Genomic DNA, 20,188 nt, shown 5'->3' on the forward strand with positions numbered 1-20,188 from the left:
CTTTTTTGGACACCATTGAGGGACAACGTGCTTATTGACATACTTTATAATCAGATTGATCCATCTGCGTAATTCCTTAGTAAATTTCAGTATTCAATATTTTAAATGTGAACAGTCCAGCCTCCTTTTCATGCTTTTATCGTGGGAGCAACAGATGTTTCTGAACAAGAGGTATTATGATAGCAATTCTGCAAAAGCAATTTGGCTTCAATTAAGCCCTCATGAACCACTGTTAGTGCTCAATGAATTAATACAAGTTGTAAAATGTGCATGTACAGAGTTAATCCATAAATGCCTCCTTGGAATACTTATAGCAATGGTTAAAAAGTGGCTATTCACAAAAATCCTGAGTTAAACAGTACAGTACATTCCTTTTCACTGGAGATTCAATTTTTAATTTTAGAAGATATGCTAGAAATAAGTTACTATTCAGAGTCTGATGTGTTATTTCATCCTGGCAACTTAAACTACAATGTATTATTTCTGTCTATCAAAAGATACATTAAATATCATTGTTAATAAGGCTTATCTGAAATTGAGGATCTGGACGACAGGCATTAGTTTTTCCATCATTTCTCTTCTACAGCCATCACTGCAGTACATTACATTCTCAGAACATTTTTACATATTTTACTAATGCAAAAGGCTCATTTTTGAAAAATCAATCAATACACTTATCTTATAGATGCAACTAAAAAAGTCCCCAAAGCATTCAGTAACATATGGTCAGAATTTAGGCACATGGTATCTGTTGTTAGATGAGCATGATGGCCATTTGTACTGGAAATGGACTTAAAGGCAACAGATAGTACTTGGAAAGGACCAGTGTTGATCTTGGTAAGAACCAATAGCAGAGGATGACTATACTTACTTTGAAAACAAATCTTGAGTTCAGTATTAGATATACAAAAGTCTAAACTTTTCCCATAGCTATACATATCTACCTAGATTACTTAATCAAATAATGGAACTATCTGTAATGAAAAAGTAATTTAGCTTGTGTTCTCAGAGCTACCCTCATAAATTGTTATAGTTCCACGCCTCAGGTATGTACTCAGGTATGTTGCTTAAAGAAAATTTTATTAACTAGTTTCAACTGGAATCCTTGCTTCTTTATTAAGATACATTATTTCCATGTGCCACTTGCATACAACCTAGAATACTATGTTTTCTTTAATATTCATGACCTTTCTGAAAAGATACAATGGAGTAACCTAATAGTGTAGTGCTTGCCATTTTGACACTGGAACCTGATTGTGTTGTCTTACAATGTATGTACTGAAAACAACCTGAATTATTTCAAGTTATTCTTTAAAAAAATCCTTCATAATCATTCATCTTGGTGAAGACAAAATGGAAGTAATTGTTTCCAGCATAATTGGAAAGCCAACAGGTTTGCTTTGTGGCATTCCTTCATATCCATGTGTCAGAATTCTCACTACTTCACATTTTTAATACTGTCTAGAATTCAGTGCCTTTCAACTTTCTATGGTGTTGGACTATCAGAACACTTATTGTACATGTCTTCATTCCTCCTATAAGAGTCCAAGTAACTACTTCAAATCTGTTAGTTTTGAGATAATAAAAAAATGGGAGAAAAGTGTGTTATAGGAGACAAATCAGGCTTTTTCCCTCTTCAATTTCCTCCTGGACTTTGTCGCTGGAGGTGGCAATTTCGGCTTGGGCAGAGAAGACTGCGCAGATGAACGTCAGGACTGTGCCACCAATAGCAGTGTAGAAAGCCCAGCCTAAAGAACAGTCACCAAGTTTATAAGCTGAAGCATAAGGTCCACAATAGCTTATTGCCTTCTGACAACCCCAACCAGCAGGATATAAGATCAAGCCTAGGATAAGGAATAGTCCTATTTAAAAGAAAGAAAGAAAGAATAGTTAGACAAAAGTGCAGTAAAGTTAGGCACAAAACTAATTTTCATAGGAAGAAATGTACATTCTGATACAAGCTGAAATTTCTGATGGCTGCTGCTGAATGGTATGGTTGGCTGCAATCTATAAACTGGTGGGCCACATTTTTGTCTACACTAATTGTTGAATTCATAGTGATGAATATGGTGGAGCATTTTAGCCAGGGGAATGATGTTGTTACAATGAAGGCTGAATTCAAAAGTTAGAATTTAGGAAAGAATGCTCATTCAGATATAGAAAGCTCATAGTCAGTTTTGAATACCTGTATTTTTGTTGACATCTAATGGTCATCTGGATTTTTGCTGCCTGAAAGAAATAGTCTGGGAGAAATGGTCTGTTGAGCAAGCCCCTCTTCATTTTTTTCTATAGGAAATTAATAGTGCTATGCATGCATCAAAGATATTTTTTTTAGTCCTGTGTGACCCAGGAAAAAAGATGCTGCTGCTTTAAGGATCTTTAATGGGTGGACTCCTTAACAAAGTGGCATTTTTAAATCTGTGACCTGAAGCAATTCTTCCAGGCCATTCTATCCACAATTCTACAAAGTAATCCAAAATCCAGTGTGGATTTTAATACTGTGCCAAACAACAATATTAAATGTACAATTGCTTTCTAAAAGTCTGACATTTTCATCAAGTTCAAATCTACCAAGAACTTCAACCAAGAACCAATTTCTCATTTAAAACAGAAGTTCTTATGTTCTTTCAATTATTGGGATATAGTACCGCCACCTAGGAGAATAAGACCAAACATTTTAAACCCATGGATTACATGTAACCTCTTGTGTTATTGCTTACTGGAATCCATATATGATTCTTATCTTGACTATAGGACTTTCTCTATGGAATTTGGGAGTTGGATAGCATTTCCTGTCAGAATGTCTGAGCCAGTGGACATATAAAATATTGCTTAAGGTCAGGCAGACAGGGATAAATTGAGCTTTCATCCTACTGAGCCCACCAACTCTGGCAGACTAAACACCCCAAATCCCTTCTTGATATCATCACAAGTTCTTTTGTCAACGAGACCTGCGGCATAATTCTTTTATTGGAGGTTCTACTGTTTCTACAGCGACAACTGAAAGGCAGTTTGAAAATTACTGTATTTTGTCCAAAGTGTCCAAATTAAATTTTAGACATTTCCTTTAAAAATAAATGTAGTTTATTTGAGCAAACATAGTTTCATATATTGCAAAAAAGCATAATGAATTCCATAGTAGAGATCTTGACTTTATACCGATTTGTATTGTTATGGCTTCCATGAAAGGATTGGTTGCTGGAACTAAATTTTGTTGCTCCCCCTGCCATTTTTCTGTACAGGACAAACCATTATTCACCCTACATTGGTTCTGGCCTGTTTCTGAGTTGCTTGCAGCATTGGATCTCCGCAATATAGGATTTATTGTAGAAATAGCAGTCATTTATGACCACCCTGCTCCTGATCCAGAAGAAATCAAGATTTGTTTTTAAAGGGAAATAAGATATGCATGAAATTCTTAACCGGTAGAGCAGGGTCCCCAACCTTTCCAGCTCCATGGAATGGTTGTAGCGGTGGTGAAGGGGGATGGTTTCACACAAGTACTTGCTGCTTATACAAGTGAAGCTTTGTGTGCTTGCCTGCCGCTTGTGCAGCTCGGTACCCAACGCTTCACAAACCACTACAGGTCCATGGACTAGGGGTTCGGGACCCCTGTTGTAGAGGGTTTGGCAAATGTGCCTAGGGCACTAACAATAGCATTTAGACTTATATACCACTTTACAGCCCTCTCTAGGCAGTTTACAGTGTCAGTATATTGTCCCCAACAATCTAGGTCCTCAATTTTCCCACCCTCCGAAGGATGGAAGGCTCAGTCAATCTTGAGGCATTCAGAATCAAACTGGAGTGAGCAGTGAGTTAGCCTGCAGCACTGCATTCTAACCACTGTGCCACCATGGTTCTTCTTCAGCTATTGGGCAAGATAAATGTACTTCCCAAATGCAGCTTCCAACTTCAGTGCAATCTTACATTTATTTATTTATTTAAAAATGAACAATATGGTTACAGTTATGGGAGAAGGACTCCAGTTTTCAGAACTGCTCTCTTTTGCTCTCAGTAGAGGCACTGAATTTTCTTCTCTACTTCAGTAGAGACTGAAATACAGAACATGTGAGCACAAGCATGTCACTCCCTCTGTCTGTAGAAACTGTGTGCAAGTAAACCCAGATTTCTCCTTTTTCCATCATGGGGACATAACCTACAAGGTTTAAAAAAATGTCCTTATTAGCATTGATAATTCCTTCCTTAGTCGATTCAGGAAGCTAGGAAACTTTAAACAGTGAAAGCTGAAAAAAATGTCCTTGCAATGAAGAAATGAATACAATGAATTGTACTCCAAAGACTATGAATTGCATACTTTTTGCTGAAATTGAGCGTAGCTACCTGAAAAAGCTGCACGGACATTTTTTATATTTAGGGTGGAAATATTTTTTTACCAATGATTATTAAATCTATTAAAATGCCAAGGAGCAACCTTTTGGCAACCTATGAATACAGCACAATAGTTCAGCATTTTTCTTTCTAGATTGGTAGCTGAAGGCAAGGGTAGTGCAGATGTGATGGCCATGAATCCTCCAGCCTTGTGCAAGTCCAGACTACTGTCTCTGACAATACTTTGGTTCTCTATGCATTCTTATTCCATATCCAGATAATCTGGAACTATTTTGTAACCACTGAAATCTGTATTGTTAAATGATTGGTTATCCAATACCTCCTCTTAACATCATGCAGGGATCACTGAACAGCTCCCAAAGGGGTGTCTACAGTAAATATTTATGTATTTATTCATTCATTTAGAGAAAGGAGCTTCGTGTAGAGAAGGATGATAGAGGTCCTTCTTTCCACTCCATTCAATGAATAATTTCATTTTTCAATGTAACAATTTCGGGAATTGTTATGGGAAATGTACTTCTGTTGATTCAAATGAACAACCCTCTCTGCCTTTAACCAGATGATATTCAGGTTCTTTTCATTTCCATGTTGCATTTTGGCACTCTATTGTTCTAAATTAAAATGTACTTGACATATATAAAGCTAATTTGCCTTCCCTGCAGACTAAACTCATATCTTGCTGAGACTGTTATATTTGGTTTCAGCTATGATTAATTCAGTATTTTATCTCTATGGTACAAGTTTAGTGATTTACATTTATTGAACTATCTAATAAATATTATTGAAGAACAAAGGCTATTTTGTGCCATATAGTATGGGATTTGCATATATCCATCAGAGTTGTATCTCCAGACAACCAAAATCTGTAATTCACAGAACTAATTAAAGACAAAATGTAAAATTTCTTTTGTCTCTTCATTTATATCCAGGACTTGTTATTGTAGCTCTGAAAAATTTGGTATTATAAATTGTTCAATATTTCAAAAATTGTACTCTCCCATATTTAACAACCTTGGGTCTTCCACATTCAGGAAGTGTAGTAAATGATTCAGTGCCCTCCAAAAAGTCATCCTTAATGACTGGAAAAGAAACACTATTTATTATTCTAAAAACAATGAACATAAATCATGAAATTCTCTTAAGTTGTTAAGCACAAGAAAAACTGAAGAATGAAATTCTACAATAAGGATATACAGGTGTATAAACTTTCTAACAACAACTAATCAGGAAAAGAAATGGAAGGCCTGGTATTTTTAAATGTAAGTGAATTAGGTGGTGAGGCCAAGGATTATGCCCATCATGGTTATGAAATAATTTTACTTATTCCTAAATGGAGTTCTAGGAATGTAACAAGAATTAAGAACTATACTGGACAGGATTAAAAATTCAAATGCATAGGATTCTATGCCTATGGTAACTTTTTGGACCATTTTCAGGAAAGTAACTAATGTAACTTATTTGGTTTACTGTCCAAATACTGAGGTCCCATTACATCTGCCTAAGAGCAACTGAATGTAAGAAACAACTAAATGTTAAACAAAAAAGGAAGCTTCATTAAGCAGGTTTAGCAGTAACAGCTATTCCCACACAGTGCTGTTCTAAAAACGGCCATGTACTAGGTTTGAGCAATGCCAGAACAGCAGCTTCGCCCCAATGTAAAACAGATTCCCTGGCCTGATATGGAAACAGCTTCTTCAAAGCATAGTTACCCAGCTGTTTGTTTGGCTAAGCAGAAGCATACGCTTTAGTTTTGACAGTTGTTTGTATGGCTGTTGCTCTGCCATATTAAACAGTGAAGTACTGCAAGGCAAACTTAGTTCTATTTCAAAGATGTACCTCTCCCAATTTTTGTCAAAATTCATTGAGTGTTGCCTTACTAAAAGGAGCTAAATATGATCAAAGGGGAATCAATGCTATATCTGTCAAAGGCATATGTGATGCTGTTTAATTTAGAGTAAAAAAACATGTACAAGTAGCTCCCACGAAGTGACCTTAAAAGTCACAAGACCCTTCTTATATCAGACATTACTCTTCCAGGTAGAAAGCTGCTAGCTCAACAATCACAATACGCCATGAAGCTTTCCCATCTTTCTCCCCTTGACTCTGTTTTGAGAAGATGGAAGAAACCATGGAAAAATATTGCAAAGGTAGGGACATCTAGGTAACCCACAACATCTGTATAGAAAGCACCTGGTCAGAAAATATTTTTGTAATGTTAAGCCTATTTAAATATAAACCTCATGTTTCTGTCCAAAAATGTACAGGTGTTATCTGATGTGTTAAAAATCACACTGGATAGCTAATATAATGCAGGTTTAATGTAGGGAGATTATCAAAAAGTGTTTTGGGAAGTGCTAGGAAAGACACTGAATCTTCAACATCTAAAATTTTATTATTTCCACTCTCAGAAAAAAGGGGAAATTCCATAAGCTCTGGTATTGGTGTTAATTATTTCTTTCCTAGTGGAACTAATAGAACTATAGTGCATCTCCTATCTTCTTGGAGATACATTGCGTTAAATTCATCAAGGGTTCCTCTTAGTGAAGCGAGTATATATTCGCAATCTAATGATTAAATTATCCAGCTTACTATCGCATCCAATTAAACTTTGCCTTGTTCAATTTTTGGTTAACCTATATTCTACATAAGACTGTACACCAATCTAGTTGTCCTCAGAAAATTAACATAGAGGGTACCATATGAGAGAAAGGGGCTTTAATATTTATGGCACAAATCAAGAAAGAACTTATTGCATGTTTATTAAAGAATAATTAATATACTGTCTATTTCTAAATGTTAGCTTTTCTTCGAAGAGATTGGAGGCTAATCTTGGGACAGCTGTATACAATTTTCTGAAAAATTGGAAATTTAGATATTGACAGCTGCTGGTTTGACTTTGATTACTGTTTTAGAAATCAAGGAAAAGTTAATTGGTTCTGTCTAAATGGCAGCACTTAACTGACTACATCTGTATCCAGTAGCCAAACAAAGTTTAGACCTGGTAGGTTAGGAAGTGGCAAACAACTTCCATACTGATGCCATCCAAATTGCACATGTGTATAATCTATAATCTATAAATTTAAAGAAGTCTTCAACAATTTGCTACTGTCAGACTTGAGACAAAATCCATAAATTAATTGATCAACTCTTTGGAATTTTTAACCCAAGAAGTACCTCAACTTGTCCCTGAGTCAGAATAATAAAAATATTTTCCCTCATCTTATGCCATCTTATGAATGGAGCTTTTTCAGCTGTATGTTTTTCTCTCCAAGGGTTAAATAAAATACCAGTGAAGTGGCTTATTAGGTTTTTGCATACTGTGAAAATTCAGCCACACGGGTTTGTAAACTAATGATTTTTATTACATTGAACAAGACAGCCCAATGGAGGTTTATTCGTTAAACCAAAGTTTAACAACATGGCTTTTATACTTTGTGAAGTTCTTGTCTTGAATCTTAAAAGACAAGATTTAAGATTCAATTGCATAGGAAACAAGGCTGTTACTAAATTTATATGTGGCTTATTGAATTATGTGTCTTCCAAACACTGCCCTTTCTGGAAATGTTCAGAAACTCTGATATTCTCTGTAAATACACATTTACAGGGGGGAAAAAAGATGAAGAATCTGAAAGTGAAAGCCACAAGGATGATTGGCAGCAGTGGGGCTTTCCACACTATTTCCTAATTCATTTGCTTTACAGCAGTTACCCTGAATTGCTGAGTGTAATGTTTCCTTTGTTCCCCACAAAAACCCACACATAGTGAATCACAAGACAGATTGTCAGTTGTCTACCCTGTTGTTCCTTATTTTTAAGTACTATATCAGGGTTTGCCAGTTATTACAGCTCAAATACTATTAATAAGAAAACCAGTTTGCATTTTGAATATCAATACATATTGATATTGCCACTTCATTAGAAGACTAATACGAATTATTTCTCTTCTCGTGTCTGTTCTGGCAGCCAATTGGAAATTTGGATTTACTAGTGTATGCTAATTCTGAGTTTGTTTTGTTGCTTGCTTGATTTGTATGGCTGTCCATCCAGCAGGAACCTCTGAGCAACTAACGAGAGCTGAAAAGATCAAATACAAAGAAAAATGCTAAAACAATAAAATATATTGTACAGGGTGGGGTGGGGCAATCTCACAACTTGAATAGTTGTGAGCAACAGGCTCACATATCATCCTGGGCTGGGACCTGCAAGGAGAAGAGGCAAATCTTCAAGGCCTTAATGGTCAGCAGGGTAGAAGCCAACCCAAATTTAGGAGGTGGTTGCTTGGTAGGTCATTTTTTACCTCTAATGTTTCATCTTGAAAGTATCTGCTATCTTAGTGACTACTATATCCACAAGACAGTTTAAGTCCTGCCTCGCTTATTCCAAAAATGAAGTCACATTCCAAACAGAGAGCTTAAATGGTAGACCAATTTTCCTGCAAGTTTTCATTTCAGAAGATCTCTTGGATGAAAACTGTCCTGGGTAGCATTGGAACTCTCTCCAAAAATGCCACATGGATCAGTCCATCCCAACTTGCATGATTCAATTACAGAATATAAGCTAAGCCACAACCCGCTGCTCAAATTTCAGACAGAAAAGAACGTACCCATGTGGAAAATATTAACACAAGCCTAATCCATGTTACACTGATGAAATAAAATGACGGGAGGGTGACTTTTATTATCAGTAAAAGCATCAGAATGGAGGTATATAGAATTGGTTTTCTTCCCAAATGTTTTAGGTCACCTCCAAAAGAAAATGTTGCTGATAAATGGTATTTTTCACTGCAGAAGAGGAAAATTATTAAATGCGTGGCATACTATTTACATTAACTGGATTTAATTAATGTCATCATTCTAGTCCAATTAAAATTATGTTAGACTTAGTTTTACCCATCCCTGCCTACATTTTAGAATACTGACCCCCACATCCACTGAAAAACCTGTATGGCCACTGAGGTTGGGATAGTCACATAACTCCCTGCATTAAGATATGGTTTTAATGAATGTATGTATATCCAATCAGAAAATTCACATGTAGAACAGCCTGGAATCTCTGAATTCCAAAAGGTTATTAGCTTAAGATGCCTTAAAATCTTCAGATACCTAAGATCAACCCTGCTTAAATGTGGCAGTGGGGAGAGATGCTCTTGGCAGGGATGAACTGAAAAATAGTAGGAATATATGTCCAGAGTGTAAAGTCCCACCAGGGTTATCCAAGGCATGAATGCCATTCCAGTTGCCCAACTAAAACAAAAAAGCATCTATATTAGACAACAGTGCTATATGATGATGCCCGAGGATGATCACTTTAGTGACAAGAACAAAAACCTAATTTCACAGTGTGTAGGAGAAAACAATGGAAAAAACCAGTCCTGAATTTTACCAAGGAAGCCTCATGGATAGACAATAAATAAACCATGGAGTCCTTGGTGCTGAAGTTCTTTGTTTGCTTGCAGACATTTTATTATCCAACTAGATAATATCATGAGTGTCGGGTTTTTTTTCCTGTTTACATACAGTAGCTTGTCCTGCCAGTTTTGATGGGGGTGTGATTTTCTCCTGATTCTTATCTAGGAGATTCAGTTTCCCAATTGAAACTGTGTTTGGGACTGTTCAAGTGTTGCGAAATTAAGGAATTATGTGTTGTTGTGCCCAATGATGCAACCTTATGGGAAGGACTAAAGTTGGGGAAGACTACCTTAAGGGGATATTGACAGTATCAGAGGAAGAAAAAGAAGCAGGGCTAAGAGAGGAAGAATATACAAACCCCATTTTTCTTTGTAAAACTATTAAGCCACAAGGGGGGAGGGCATGATTTGTTTAACTTAGCAAGTTCAGAGAATCACAGAATTGAAAGGAACCTTGGACATCTTCTAGTCCAGGGATCCCCAACACCCGGTCTGTGGACCGGTACCGGACCGTGGCATGCCAGCAATCGGGCCGCACAAACAAGCAAAGCCCCATCTGTGGAATGCAGGCAGCACACAAAACCATGCCCCCTCTAGTCCGCGGAAAACCTCTCTCCACCAGTCCCTGGTGCCCAAAAGGTTCTAGTTGTGTTCTAGTCCAAGCCCTGCCTAAGGCAGGTGTTCAAAGGTAGGAGTTGTGTGAAGCCAACCAATTATGATTTAATTAATGAACTATGTTCAAGCAACCCTTGGCTTAGCATTCACACCTGCAAATGTGGTTAGGTTCCTTCCAATAATCAAGAATTCATGACTGCATGATTGGGAACCTTAGAGCACATACCCCAAAGAAGCAAATATGATACTGATAGCACAATTATTTTGGGATTTACTGCCAAAGCATGTGGCATAGCAGGGATGCTTCTACTTCCCTGTGATGTTTAAGAGATTCACTTTGTTCTTGTTTATTCTAATGGCTGCTCATGTTTATTGCACTGCATTCCTATTAGGTTGATTTATTTTATTTACACCTCTGCAAATTGCTCTGAAATCCAACTAAATGAAGTACTTGAGAAATATTTTGAATAAATAAGACATTCCTGGGCCTGAAAAGATCTTCCCACTGTTTTTGACAACAATGTTACCTGATGATGTAGTGTAGATGTTGGCTGTGACTGCAAGCTATTAGTACAGATAATCCTTGATTTAACAACCATTTGTCTAGTGACTATTCAAAGTTACAATGGGACTAAAAAGTGACTCATGACCAGTTTTCATGTTTACGACCATTGCAATATCCCCATGGTCATGTGATCAAAATTTGGGTGCTTGGCAACTGGCATGTATTTATGACAATTGCACTATCCTGGGGTCATGTGATCACTATTTGTAAACTTCCCAGATGCTGACAAGCAAAGTCAGTAGGGACAGTTGGATTCGCTTAACATCATGATATACTTAACAACTGCAGTGATTTGCTTAACAACTGTGGCAAAAAAATCCTAAAATGGGACACAACTCATGTAACAACTGTCTTTCTTAGCAACAGAAATTCTCAATTCTTGTTGTAAGTCAAGGACTGTGTGTCTTGCCTTTCTGGTTGTTTTGCTGGTTAGTGTATTCTCCTTAAATTGCAAACAACCTTTCACTTTCCCTGCTCTCATTTAGTCCTACTTATATGTATAAAGAGTTGCCTGATACTGGAGAGTTAATGCCTCAAGTATTTGTTTAACTTGGGTATTACAGTATTTCAATTCAGCTCTAGGACCCAGATTGTTGGGGGCAATTAAGCTGACTTTGTAATAATGCCGCTTGGGGTGTGTGTGAAAGCCCTTATAAGCAGGCATATACATAGAATGAAGGCTACTGCTAAGCTTGTAAGCCGCCCTGAGTCTTTGGAGAAGGGCGGGATATAAATGGAATTAAAAAAAATAATATTATTTATGAAACATTTCTCTACTATATGGCGTCTTTCCTGATTTCTTTGCTGCCTTTCTCAGGATCTCTGCAGCCATCTGAAGATATTTTCTCCTTTGAGGAGGAAACAGGCTTGAGTGGTCAAAGGAAAAATGTAGGAACTAAGGAAGAAAATAACTGGGAGATCCTCTTTTTGAGGGATTGGTCTTCCTATGAATTTTTTTGCAGAAGTAGCTTCTGATGATTTTTTGGGCAATCACCTACTGGTGACTTTTTAAATGGTAGAACTTAATTTGGCTAAGATTAAAGAGATGGAAATTTCATAAAGACATTCTCCCTCTCCCTAATAATTCAAACAGAGCTATTTCCCATTGCCATGTGGGTCTTTGTGTGATTATCAGTATTTCACAAAAGTAATCCATCTGCCCTTTTGTACTCAGTTGAAAGATAAATATCAAAAGCCGCATACTGTGATATAAACCGGCTGCAGGTGAATGGAGTAACTGCATGGAGAGAGGTCTACAACACTATAGCTGACTTCTTACAAAGCAGTAAAACCTAAATGTAGGCTAGGAGTGATAACAGTTGTGTCATCTACCATTTTATATACAGTAGGTCAACTACATTATGAGTTAATGTGATGGCCTGGCTCACAGAATACAAAGACAACCATTGGGTTCCCTCAGTACACTGAGCTATAAATTTTCCAATTCTGTTTCAGCCTAGTTTACAGTAGTGCAAAGCCAGCATAACAGAATCCTGACATATGAAGGAGGAAAAATCCTGACCACATTAGCATCAGTCATGTCTGAAGGGCCAATTATACCACTGATGTTTCTTCATTTACTTTGAAGTTTCAAAACGGCCATCTACATCTGCCAATTTTTCATCTCAGTGATAATCACATGGTCTAAACCCCTGGAATTAGACAAGCAAGTCTTGGGACATAGTTCTGCAGCTGATTTACAAACATTTTGCCATCAAACTATAATCTGCTGTATTCCAAGCCTCAATATTTCCTTCTTTCCTCCCTCCCTCCCTGAGCAAATCTATGAGGTTTCCAGAAATGTTTTGCCATTGTCTCCTTCCTAGAACTGACAGTGAGTGACTGACTCAAAGTCACCCAGCTGGTTTCCAGTTTTCCAGTTTCTAGCCACTACTACATAAAGGACTAAGGTCCTTTACGAGGTCTTATCTCGCGGCGTTGAGGAGGGCAAGGTCTAATTACTTTGCTACCCTTATCGCGTCTGCGGATAATTGCCCGACCGCCCTGTTTAGGGTGATCCGCTCCCTCCTTAATCAAGAGGTGAAGGAGGATCCCTTACAGGGTCGTGCTGAGGAATTTAGCCAACATCTGCTGGACAAAATCGCTCGGATCCGGACCGGTTTGGATTCCGACTGGGCAGAATCTGACGATGAGAACATGGACAGTCTTGTTGATGTTATCTGGGAAGAGTTCGATCCTGTGACTCTGGACGAGATAGACAAGATCATGAGGAAACTGAGCTCCACTACGTCCTTATTGGACCCGTGCCCCTCCTGGCTGGTTTATGCGGCTCAGGATGGGACACGAAGCTGGATCCATGCAGTGATAACTGCTTCATTGAAAGAGGGCAGTTTTCCCGCCGCCTTGAAAGAAGCGGTGGTGAGACCCCTCCTCAAAAAGCCTGTCCTGGACCCAGCTTAAACAACTTTCACCCGGTCTCCAACCTTCGCTTTCTTGCGAAGGTTGTTGAGAGCGTAGTGGCGCATCAACTTCCTCTGTTCCTGGAAGATGCAGATTATCTAAACCCGTACCAATTGGGTTTCAGGCCCGGACACAGCACGGAGACAGCATTGGTCGCTCTGATGAATGATCTCTGGCGAGCTCGGGACAGGGGTTGTTCCTCTGTTCTAGTCCTATTAGACCTCTCAGAGGCTTTTGATACCATCGACCATGGTATCTTACTGCGGCGTCTCAGGAGGTTGGGAGTGGGAGGCACTGTTTTTCAGTGGTTCTCCTCCTACCTTCTGGAACGTTCACAGTCGGTGTTGGCGGGTGGGCAGAGATCGACCCCGAGACCTCTCGTTTATGGAGTTCCTCAGGGGTCGGTCCTCTCACCTCTCCTATTTAAGATCTATATGAAGCCACTAGGCGAGATCATCCGTGGTTTTGGAGTGGGATATCATCAGTATGCTGATGATACCCAACTTTTCATCTCGACCCCAAACCACCCCAGTGATGTCCTCGACGTGATGTCCCGTTGCCTGGAAGCGGTCCGGGTCTGGATGGGGAGGAACAGGCTTCAACTCAACCCGGACAAGACTGAATGGCTGTACATACCGGCATCTCAGGAAATTCAGATTATTCCATCTCTTACTATTGGGGGTGAATTACTACCCCCTGTAGATAAGGCTCACAATTTGGGTGTCCTCTTAGATTCACAGCTCTCCTTAGATCATATAGGAGCTGTGACTAGAGGGGCCTTCACCCAGGTTCGTCTGGTGCGCCAGTTGCGACCCTATCTGGACCTGGATGCCTTGCATACAGTCACTCATGCACTTGTGACCTCTCGTTTAGACTACTGCAATGCTCTCTACATGGGGCTGCCCTTGAGGACCACTCAGAAGCTTCAGCTGGTACAGAATGCAGCTGCGCGAGTTCTTTTGGGGGTCTCCCGATACTCCCATGTTGCACCTCTGCTCCGTGAGCTGCATTGGCTTCCAGTTGCCTTCCGAGTGAAATTCAAGGTGCTGGTGATGACATACAAAGCCCTACATGGCATGGGTCCGGATTACCTACGGGAACACCTACTGCCGGCGTCAACTTCCCTCCGTCCTGTACGCTCCCACAGAGAGGGCCTCCTCAGGGTGCCACCGGTCAGAGAATGTCGGCTGGTGACCCCCAGGGGGAGAGCATTCTCGGTGGGTGCACCAATCCTTTGGAACCGCTTACCGGCTGAACTACGGATGGCCCCCGACCTTCGCTCCTTCCGGCGTGATCTAAAAACTTATCTATTCGAACAAGCCGGCCTGGCCTGATGGGTTTGGGGTTTTAACATTATTTTAACTAACTTACCACATTGGGCACAATCATTTAACTTTAAATCTTGTATCCTGTATTCTTATTTTTATTGCCCTGTACACCGCCCTGAGTCCTTCGGGAGAAGGGCGGTATATAAATCAAATAAATAAATAAATAAATAAATAAATAAAATAAAACTGGTTCTCTTAACTTTTTCTTAAGTACTTAAATGATTAAATACTCGGGGCTCCAAGCAATACTGCTTAAGAGAGGAAACTATTATTACAATCAATCCTGTTAAAATTAATGTCTTGGTAGTATTTTAGGAACAGATTTCCTTGTTGTCAGATCTTTCAAGTGGTTCACAGCTTTCTTCAAAAACAGTTTATGCACATCCCAAAGACTCTCAAACAGTCCAGTGGCTTTTGCTTATGAGGCTGCAATTACTGATTTAATGATATGGTTCTATTACTTCTGAGTTCTTTGAAACTCTTTTTTCCCCCTCTTAACAATCTGGGTACAAAAGGTTTACCAAACAGAAGATTGTAACTTCTCCAATTTAACAACCAAAGAAAAACTTTTCAGGAATTTCAAAAGGAATCTTTTAATCACAAATTTATTTGCAGACAAACTTAAAGCTCCTTGAACCAAGATATATGTGTGGGCTCACTGTGACCTGACATGGCAATAAATAAATCTGTGTGAATAATGGATTACAACTTAAAAGAACACAACTATCTTATCATCTCATAAATCCCACTTCGTGTATCACCTAAGTCACAGCCAAAGGAAGAATAAGTCTAACAATTGATGCATTTTCTTCTTTCCCATACAAATTCCAATAAATAAACAAAGCATCTGTTACAATGATTTACAGACTTTTTAAATCGATAACCTAGGCAGCAATACTCGGCATGCTTACTCTACTTGGGAGCAATACAGTTTTATTCAGTAAGACTTACTTTTGAGTAAGCACATCTAGAACTATTACACTGATCTTGCATTCCTGAAAAAGCTCATGCTTTGATTGCCAACAGAAATGTGTAACAATCAAGTTAAGAGGGGAAAAGTGTAACATATTCCAAGCAACTCAAAAGCAAACAATAGTTTGCAAAGTATCTCTATTTCACTGAAAAACCTCAGAAAAACAGAATTCATTAGCAATCTCTGTATAGATATAACAAAAGCCAACACAGTGCTAGGCTGCATTAACAGAGGGATAGAATCAAGATCAAGTGAAGTACTAATACCACTTTACAATGCCTTGGTAAGGCCACACTTGGAATACTGCATCCAGTTTTGGTCACCACAATGTAAAAAAGATGTTGAGACTCTAGAAAGAGTACAGAGAAGAGCAACAAAGATGATTGGGGGACTGGAGGCTAAAACATATAGGGAACGGTTGCTGGAATTGGGTATGTGTAGTTTAACGAACAGAAGGGTGAGGGGTGACATGATAGCAGTGTTCCAATATCTCAGGTGCTGCCACAAAGAAGAGGGAGTCAAGCTATTCTCCAAAGCACCTGAAAGCAGGACAAGAAGCAACGGATGGAAACTAGTCAAGGAGAGAAGCAACCTAGAACTAAGGAGAAACTTCCTGACAGTTAGAACAACTAACCAGTGGAACAACCGGCCTCCAGAAGTGGTGAATGCTCCAACACTGGAAGTTTTTACGAAGAGACTGGACAGCCATTTGTCTGAAATGGTATAGGGTTTCCTGCCTGAGCAGGGGGTTGGACTAGATGACTTCCAAGGTCCCTTCCAACTTCTTCTTTTTCTTCTTCTTCTTATATTATTATTATTATTATTATTATTATTATTATTATTATTATTATTATTATTATTATTATTATTAAAGCTTCAGTATAAATATGAAGAAATATTTTTATAACATTGACAATTTGAAACATTTGCATCACAACATAGCACACTGCAACCTGTTGTTATATGTCATTAGTTAGACTTCGACAGTCACCTACTTACATTACCATTGGTCTGAGTAAAAAATCACTGCAAGATTGCTGACATGATGTAAGTTGCAAATTTAAAAAATTCAAAAATTATTTTGCATCTACAGACTGCTCCACTTTCAGATCCTATTGTGATTTCCACTAATGAATCTTTTTAAAATTAGTATACAGTAATAGATTATTGTCTCTCATCCATGCCAGTTTGCAAATGTCTCCTAGAGCAGAGTTCTCCAAACTTTCTGGCTCTGTGGCTCAGCGGTGTGGGGGGAGGGGTGATGGTTCTGCTTGAGTGGTGGGCAAGTGCACGTGTGCAGCTCCATTTGCACAAGTGATGGGCACATGCGCTCACCGCTTGCGCTAATGGAGAGTCTGTGCACATGCTTGTCTGTTGCTCATGCTCATGTAAGGGGATGCCCGCGCTGGCCTACTATTTCTGCAGTCTGGTTCCAAATGGCTCAAGGCCCAGAAGTGGCCTGGGGGTTGGGAACCCCTGTCCTAGAGACTGTGCAAGAACCATGGTATATCATTATGCGAATACTAAAGAGTCTAAAATTCATCCCTCTCCATCTCATTTTCCCTATCCCTGCCCAATCCTGAATAATTCATTCCATCTGTTTCTGCCCTGAGGCAAAATCATATTTATTATTTTGGTTAAACCAACTAAAATCATGGTGCAATTATGCTAACTCTGCAATCAGGGCTTAGAAACAAAGAGGATTCCTATATGTAAACCACAGCTGGCTGATTTAAATGTTCCAGCAAAGAATGAATTTATCAGAAAGCAGGGACAAAAACTATAATGAAAAAGAAGGAGCATATAAGTCTGAAGTTCCTTAAATTTGGCAGCAAGTCATCCTACACCCTGACTTGCTCTGAGAAAAACAGGGAATGGTCCTCAAAATTGAGGCAATTTAACTGAAGAACACCACTATATAAAAACTGACTTGTTTTTCTATTAAAATTCCCTTCTTATAATGTTTCTTCTTCAGGACCTTGAGCAATCAGGGAATGTGCCCCCTTCCTTTTCCACTGATGAATCTGAATAAATAGACTGACTTTTTTTTAAAAAAAAAAAAGTAAAGTGTTTATGCGTTCAGGTTGACTTATGGTGACTTATGGTGACTTCATGACCATATGCATGTAGTTTTCTTGGCAGAAATACAGAAGTGACTTTCTTCTCCTGAAATATTATTTGCTATTTTGCAATAGTCTAAGCCCTGAGATTTCCTGGTGGCCTCCCATTTACCTACTCACCAGATCCAAGCCTGGCTTGCTTTTCAAGATAAGACAATTCTGGGCAGCTGGTGCTAGTAGCTGAATCGTCTTTAATTTGGAAACACCAATAACATTTCTTTGAATCAGTTAGCTATAACGTGAGAAAAGGATTTACAAAAATAAAATCTAAATGTGGGTGATCCAAATCCACTTATTACAAACATACGTAAGAGCTTCTCTTTTTGTCACACCTACCTGCAATTCCTTGTAGCAGCCCACAGACATTAAAAATACTTTTCTTCATAATACTCTGTACACACATCGTGAAAACAGAAACAAATGCAACTGCACAGAGTATCAAGATCCCCACAGCAAGAAAAATAGCAGTAGCTTGCCAAAACCCACTGGCAATCTCACTGAAGTTATCGGCATAGGGGCCACAAGATGTATCAGGCATGGAAGACTTGAGGTGCTCTATTCTGGTGCAACGTCCATAGATCCCCAAGGTTGGACGATAGGGTTCCACTGATCCTGCCCTCCTGCTGTCTGTGTCCTGAAAACTTCCAGGCTGGGCCTTGCCAATCAGCCAATCCGCACTCATGAAGGCTATAAGCTCTGCAAACGCCACAACAATACTCAAAAGTGTCCACAACATTGAACGACAAGTAACAATGACATGACACATATTGCTGTCCAGTGCTTGTGGCCACGTCAATTCAAAGACTAAAATCCCAAGTGGTTAAAAAGAAAAAAGAACTGGAATATAATAGGTAATCCTTGTTTCTGTTTACTTATTCTTCAACTTCAGAAACTGAAGGCACTCCTTAAGGCGTTAGTCATGCAAGCAGTCTCGTCACTGACTCTAAACATCTTGTTCCTCTCTTCCTCTTCTTTGACTGCGGAGCTCTGAAGTGTGCAGATCTGTGCTAATAGTCATACTGGCATATGACATTTCAACCCCGTGTGGGAGTTTACAGAGGACGGCCTCTGGTTTGACACGCCACACCTAAAGGAAAGAAAAGAAAGACGTATAGGAGGAGGGATTGTTAGAAGAATTAAAATAAACCCTTCGTTTCTGAGAAAAGTCATTTTTTTTTCCAAGATCTAAATCAGCATCTAATAGTTTTTACATCAGCTTATCAAACACAGACAGCAGGAATCTTCTGCAATCATTATCCATAGTAGGCTTATTAATTTCCTGTGACCAATGTCTTACAGTACTGCTACACACTATAAAACTTTGCAGGGGTATGCTTTTAAGTTTCACAGATATTCAGAGTACATTTATCCATTCAAATTTCCAACTAAAAAGTATACACTTAGTACCATTTGTGAGCATGGGTTTGGAGAAATAGGCAAGCGTCAATTATGAATTATAACAGAGTCTATTACATAAAATGAACAACTTTCATGATTGTTTTCTAGAGGAAATCAGCAAACTAAAATGAAATTTAAATGGCCTACATAATTTCAAAAAAGCTTTGTCTAACCCTGGGAAAATGAAGAATCAACTACTGATACACTATGGAACTGATTGGGCATAACTGCTTCTCTGAAACTTACCTTATTTGGGGCTGTGTCATTTGATAGAGTAGCCATGTACATTTTTATATGTATACTACTTTTTACTGAATATACAAAAAGATCAAGACAAAAATTAAATATGAATGAAACTTCAGAATATTGACACATAAGAAAATACATCCAGAATATGGGGAATCTGTTAGGAAAAACTTTAGTTAATATTGCTGAGGAAAGATGACCATGTTTTAATAAATTTATTTTTAAGTTTAGAGTTCCTCATCGCTTTTTGCTGTTTCATATTTTTGTTAAACATACATGTATTATTTCATGAATGGAGAGTAGGCATCCTTGAGAAAGGCAGAGAACAATCTAGAAGCAGAAGATACAATTTTGCTAGTGAAGCAGGACTGGAACAGAGAAACTTCCTTAAAGGCGAAGTCATGTGGCCATGCTAGCTGGAAATTCTGTGAGCTTCATTCGTATCAAATCCCCCAGTCACACAGGTGGGCCCAAAAAGGATGTTCTTGTATGGACACAAATTATTTTAATATTCCTTGCTTAAAAGAAAATCATTTTTAGGAAGTTGATCATTATTTAATTTTCTAGATTTAAAATGGAAATAAGAGACCACAAGTTCTGGTTATTCTCAGACAGTCAGCAAAGAATTAGTACAGTTCACAACTTGACTTCTGCCGAAGAGAGGAAAACAAGCAGCACGGCTGTCAGGCAGATCAACAGGCATGTGGTGCAAACACACCCTGTGTAAATAATAAAAGCTGGAAGATAACTTATAAGGTGCCAAAGC

At 38.7% G+C, this 20,188-nt stretch overlaps 2 protein-coding genes across 2 annotated transcripts in view; one reads left to right on the forward strand and one right to left on the reverse strand.

The window, feature by feature from the left end:
* Window positions 1-20,188, forward strand: part of SCAMP1 (secretory carrier membrane protein 1) — a 319,758-nt gene that overhangs the window by 42,079 nt on the left and 257,491 nt on the right. The gene's annotated exons all lie outside the window — the stretch shown is intronic.
* The window catches only part of LHFPL2 (LHFPL tetraspan subfamily member 2), an 82,435-nt gene continuing 63,849 nt past the window's right edge, over window positions 1,603-20,188 (reverse strand). Inside the window, exons 3-4 of the mRNA XM_083353115.1 lie at window positions 18,115-18,865; window positions 1,603-1,862 (exon numbers count right to left, since the gene is read on the reverse strand). Of these exons, the coding sequence (XP_083209241.1) occupies window positions 1,606-1,862; window positions 18,115-18,544 (687 nt within the window). The 5' untranslated portion in view covers window positions 18,545-18,865 and the 3' untranslated portion in view covers window positions 1,603-1,605. The remainder of the gene's footprint in view (window positions 1,863-18,114; window positions 18,866-20,188) is intronic.

This window comes from Vipera ursinii, assembly GCF_947247035.1.
Source record: "Vipera ursinii genome assembly, chromosome: 2".
Lineage (NCBI taxonomy): Eukaryota > Metazoa > Chordata > Lepidosauria > Squamata > Viperidae > Vipera > Vipera ursinii.